This window comes from Nerophis ophidion, linkage group LG02 (genome assembly GCF_033978795.1).
Source record: "Nerophis ophidion isolate RoL-2023_Sa linkage group LG02, RoL_Noph_v1.0, whole genome shotgun sequence".
Lineage (NCBI taxonomy): Eukaryota > Metazoa > Chordata > Actinopteri > Syngnathiformes > Syngnathidae > Nerophis > Nerophis ophidion.
The window spans coordinates 75,054,730-75,060,437 of record NC_084612.1 but is presented as its reverse complement, the minus strand read 5'-3'; the positions used below and the strand labels follow the sequence as shown (position 1 = coordinate 75,060,437).

The following is a 5,708-nucleotide window of genomic DNA, read 5'->3' as shown; positions in this document are numbered from 1 at the left end:
TATATGTATATGTATATATACATATTTTTTTAAATACTGAGTGTTTGACCTGAAGTGGACATTTTTAGCGTTCTTTCAACGCATCACACCAGGACCTCTGCCCCTTAAGGACTCCAAACAAACACTCAAGTGTGCACAGGTCAAACATGTGACTTATTTGACCACAGGAAGACAAATAAAACACTTTGAGTTAGAGGAGTCTTTAACGTCTCATTCCTTCCGCCTCTCGCTCATTCTTTAAAGCTGCTTTTTAACACTTTGCATGTCACACTCTGCTTGCCTCCTTTTCTCTCATCATGACGTCTTTTCTTCATTTAACTACTCATATGCAGCCCCTCAAGGTCCAAAAAGATTGTATTTGAATGTCTTTCTTTCCTAGCTGATCAACATTTCAACAAAAATCACAACGCAATGGTCAGCTGTTTCAATGTTTAATTGCTTTTTTTCCTCTTTTGAATAATATTAAGACTACACTGAAAAGAAAAAACCTTGAAATTATGTGAAGGATGGGATAATAATACATTTCTGTATTTTCCGCTCTATATAGGCACTGGGATATAAGCTGCACCCAATAAATTTTAGAAGAAATAAATATGTTCACACCGTTCTATAAGCCGCATATATTGATACAAAGGATTCTGTAAATGTTTATTTACATACCTAAATTGTTTCCATACGGTGTCAGTAACACGGCAGTAAAACGGCTGATAAAACAAAACCGAAGTCATCGTCATGGACCCACTGACTAGCTGCGAGAGCTAGCTCTCCAATCAGCTAAGCGGACTCATTAACTCCCCGGTGACGTTTTAGTGAATTAAGTAATTTTTGAAACTGAAACAAAAAAAAAATGGCCTAAGTTAATACTAACACACTCACTTAACTTTAACATATTAGCACATGCTAAAGATGCTAGCGTCATTACATTACGATAGCACGTACAAATATGCATGAAAACGCTTCTACAGTAAGTGTGAACTGTTTTCGTTATACTGAAAACCTTACAAACGTTGCTTCGAGAGATGAATGAAGAATCCATACGAGTAGAAACGCTATGGACGGCTGTAAGCCGAACACTGCACTCCGGTTGAAAAAAAAACAAACTAAAGCACTACCCATAAATGGAAGGACACCTGCAGTCAGCCAACTCATCCATAAGATGGCGACATAGTACAAACAATAAAACACTTTCTATGTGTATTTGCTTCTTTTTTATTTATTTATTTTTTTACTATTTTTATTCTGGCTGTTATCTGAGAAAAATACACAAATCATCCGTACCGTCTTAGACGCTGCAGGGTTCAGAAAGTGTAAGAAAAAAGTAGCAACTTACAGTCCGTGTTTACGGCAGTGGTCCCCAACCACCGGGCCGCAGAATAATTTTTTATTAAAAAAACAAACAAAAAAACTATTTTTTAAAATTGTTTTATTAAATCAACATAAAAAACACAATATACACTTACAAATAGTGCACCAACCACAAAAAAATCCCTTTTTCATGACAAAAACGTCCCTTTTTCATGACAAAGAAGAAAAAAAGGAATTTTTATCCACTGAAATTTAAAACACTGACGTTTTTCAAATCAAATTGATGATTATTTTTCTTAATTAAATATGATATAAAACAAGAAATTCAGACGCATAATATCCAGTTATATATAGGGATGCACCGAAATGAAAATTTGTGGCCGAAGCCGAATAAAATTTAAACGCTTGGCCGAAGGCCGAATAATGAATGTAGTTTTTCACAATTTTTTTTATATTGCATAAATAGCCTAGAATAAATATTTAGACATGTTTTTTAAATAAATGAATTTTTTATTGAATATTGTCTTTTTTAATATTCCAGTAGTCTTTGCTTTTCAAAAAAAGCACAAAGTTTTTCATTTATATTAGGCCTTCAAACAAAACATGCATTCCAAAAAAAACAAAGTGCATTAAAGTGGATAAACCCACAACAAATGAATTATTGTCCTTTTGGCAAAAGTCTGCTTAGCCACAGTAGATATGCTAATAATGTAAACAGAAGGCTCAAGTAAATCTCAATTAAGTGTGTGCTTGTAACCTCATACACTTATACAGGTAGCCTACACAACAGGCTAATAATGTAAACAGAGGCCCCACTAAATCTCAATAAGTGTGTGCTTGTAACCTCATACACTTATACAGGTACACAACATATCCCAACGTCACTGCACGTTGGTTGATTGCGTCACCGCGTCAAAAAATTGCGTCACACGCCACTATTCGGTCTTGTTCTTAACTCATTCCACCGAAGGCCGAATGTGGCTTTTTTTGCCATATTCGGCCGAATATATTCGGTTACCGATTAATCGGTGCATCCCTAGTTATATAGATTCAGTGTCAAAAAAGTAAATGTGAATAAAGACACAAATACCCTCCATAATATCGCCCAGGTCTACATAATATATCGTCCATTAATGTTACTGTAACATGTTGTAATAATTAAAATAGCCTTTTACTGATGGGCAAAGTCGATAACTGCCTGCTCTTTTTCTATTGTTTTATTTTCCTTTCAAATGATGCGTTTCTGCTCATTTTCCATGGCAAGCAAGCAGCTGTGAGGAGGTTACAAGAGCCCATGACATCATCATGGAGGCTTTCACAGACCTGACTGGTCCTGCGAAGAATCCTAATTAAATGGGACTCACGTTAACAAGTGACGTGTTTTCACAAGCATCCGCACTACAAACACAATCTTTACCCTTGGACCTTGCGGGCACTTTTGGCTTTCCCTTCCCTCCTTCCTCCTCCTCCTCGCCGCCACCGCCGCTAACCTGGCTGTCTTTGTCCACAGGGCGGCTGGAGCCCCTGGATGCCGGTCATCGCAGTGATGGTCGCCGTGACGGCAGCCTTTATCTACCCCAATCTCTCCAAGAGCAGCTCGGCGTAGCGCACACACACACACACACACACACACACACACACACACACACGCAGGCCACTGCTTTACTTGTATAAAGTCAAATTGTACATAATTGTAGAGGGAATATAAAGGTTGTGGTTTCTTACAGATATTTCTTTTGGTTTATTTTGTCGAGCGACAGGAAAGTTTTTAGTTTAGTTTTCAATCTGCTCTCTCTCAACTGCGGTGTTTTTTTTTTTGTTTGGTTCCGAGCATCACGTCGGTTGGTTTTACGTTTGGCCGTCGCTCAGTCCTGTTGCTCATCGGCTTCCGTGCAATTCCATGTTTTTGTCTTAAAAGAGGATCTGCACTTTTTGGGGGAACTTTGTCTATCGTTCACAATCAATATGAAAGACATTACGAGGGCTGGATTTTTTTTTTTTTTATGTATTCTAAATATTAAATACATTTATTAAAAAGTCAGCTTACAATGGAGGCCATAGGAGCCGTTTGATTCTCTTAAAAAACATCCAAACACCTCTATTAAGCTTTTATATACATTTATAATAACATTATTTACGTATTTATGCATTAATTTCGTAAAAGCATCACAACAGTTGCTTTTTCTTCCCTCACTGATTATTACTCAAGTGCCAGGGGCGGTATAGCTCAGTTGGTAGAGTGGCCATGCCAGCAACTTCAGGGTTCCAGGTTCGATCCCCGCTTCTGCCATCCTAGTCACTGCCGTTGTGTCCTTTGGCTAGAAATTTACCAACCTGCTCCCAGTGCCACCAGCAATGGTTTCAAAATGTAACTTAAATATTGGGTTTCACAATGTAAAGCGCTATATAAATATACCGTATTTTTCGGAGTATAAGCCGCACCTGCCGAAAATGCATAATAAAGAAGGGAAAAACATATATAAGTCGCATTTTTAGGGGAAATTTATTTGATAAAATCCAACAGCAAGAATAGACATTTGAAAGGCAATTTAAAATAAATAAAGAATAGTGAACAACAGGCTGAATAAGTGAACGTTATATGAGGCAACTGCTATGTTAACCTAACATATTATGGTAAGAGTCATTCAAATAACTATAACATATAGAACATGCTATATCTTTACCAAACTATCTCTCACTCCTAATCCATAAATCCCATGAAATCTTATACGTCTAGTCTCTTACGTGAATGAGCTAAATAATATTATTTGATATTTTACGGTAACGTGATATTCATTTCACACACAAGTCGCTCCTGAGTATAAGTCGCACCCCCGGCCAAACTATGAAAAAAACCTACGGTAAAAACCTACGGTAATTCACTTCACTTCACACACTCCAACAAACATAATAAAACATCACTTACTGTACAATGTCTGCTGACGTTGTACATATAGGGGAAGAAACCGTGGAAACAAGCGCTTTCCTGTCACTCTCGCCAGGTCTCGGTCCTAAATGGCGATTAAAGTGTCCCAATTTGTCAGATTATATTCTCAAGCCATCTACTTTTCAGGTGAGATGCATGATTTATGACCTACTATAAGCTGACAGGGAGCAGGGAAGCGAGGAAACAGCAGACCGCCGTCGGCACACAGGAAGCGACCACGGCGCCACGAGAAATAGTTTGTCTGCGTCAGTTGATTAATATCCAAGTCTCTAAATGTAAATTGAGTACCGTTGGCACCTTTTGGAATGGTTATCAGATGTTATTGGCGGAATAGAGGAGCTCCCTTTGGCTTTTATTCAAGTTTATTTAATATTTAGAATGCATAAAAAAATCATTTGTCGTCATGTTTTTTTTTAAAGATTGTGAACGACAGGGAGAATTCCAAAAAAAAAAGTGCAGTTCTCCTTTAAGAAATAGAAGCTAACGTCTGGAATTGTCCACGCTAACTCACTGGAAGGCCGTGGTCTAAAAGCAGGATGTCCTTCGTCTTCTTCTTCTTCTTCTGTCACAAGGTGCGAGGGGACGCTTTGAAACTTGAAGCCAAATGGTGGATTATGGGGGGGTTGAAAGGTTTTTAATGTCACCCCTAAATGGGGGAAGGGGGGGTCAAAGTGCCTCAGTTGTAACATAACACATTTGTGTGTGTGTGTGTGTGTGAGGATTGTAACAATTGACGAACATTCTCTCCATCATCACGTCGACTCGCCTCCAAACGCCACCTCAGCGAAGGACCTTTTAGCCGTAGCACGGAACACTTTTTCCACCACGATGCAAACTTCTTTTTTTTATCAGACACTTGTACAGTTTGTGTGCGTGCGCGACTTTTGTCACCGTCTGTGTCATATCTTGTCCCCGTGTTCGGAAAACAGAAATAAAGGAACAATTATTGCAGATGTTTAGAGAGAAACACTACAGTAAGGAGAGAGAGAGAGATGTAAAAATACAAAGTGCTACGGAATGACGTGCTACTTAGAGCTATTTTGTTTAAAAACATGTTTTAGAGATATGGACGGGAAATGTGGAGACGAGTGGAATATATGCAGGGCGATTGGAATAAAGTTGTAGCAAGCTGACCCACCACTAAAGTTCCTGGAATCTTCTCTCACACAATAATGTCTTTCTGGATTCTTCTCTAGTGCAGTGGTCCTCAACCTTTTTGTAGCTGCGGACCAGTCAAAGCTTGATCATTTGTCCTGCGGCCCGGCAGGGGGGGACTTTTATTTGTCTTGAAAAAGGGAGGTTTTTTGGGTTGGTGCACTAATAGTAAGTGTATCTTGTGTTGATTTAATATAAAAAATAATAATAAAAATTTATTCTGCGGCCCGGTGGTTGGGGACCACTGCTCTAGTGGACCTCGGGGCCCAACTCTTCCACTACACAGGGTCCTGGGGCCCAC

At 38.8% G+C, this 5,708-nt stretch overlaps 1 protein-coding gene across 1 annotated transcript in view; it reads left to right on the top strand.

The window, feature by feature from the left end:
• LOC133548262 (sarcolemmal membrane-associated protein-like) overlaps positions 1–5,397 on the top strand; it is a 60,549-nt gene extending 55,152 nt beyond the window's left edge. The window contains exon 23 of the mRNA XM_061893579.1: positions 2,816–5,397. Within this exon, the coding sequence (XP_061749563.1) occupies positions 2,816–2,911 (96 nt within the window). The 3' untranslated portion in view covers positions 2,912–5,397. The remainder of the gene's footprint in view (positions 1–2,815) is intronic.
• Positions 5,398–5,708: the final 311 nt, after the last annotated feature.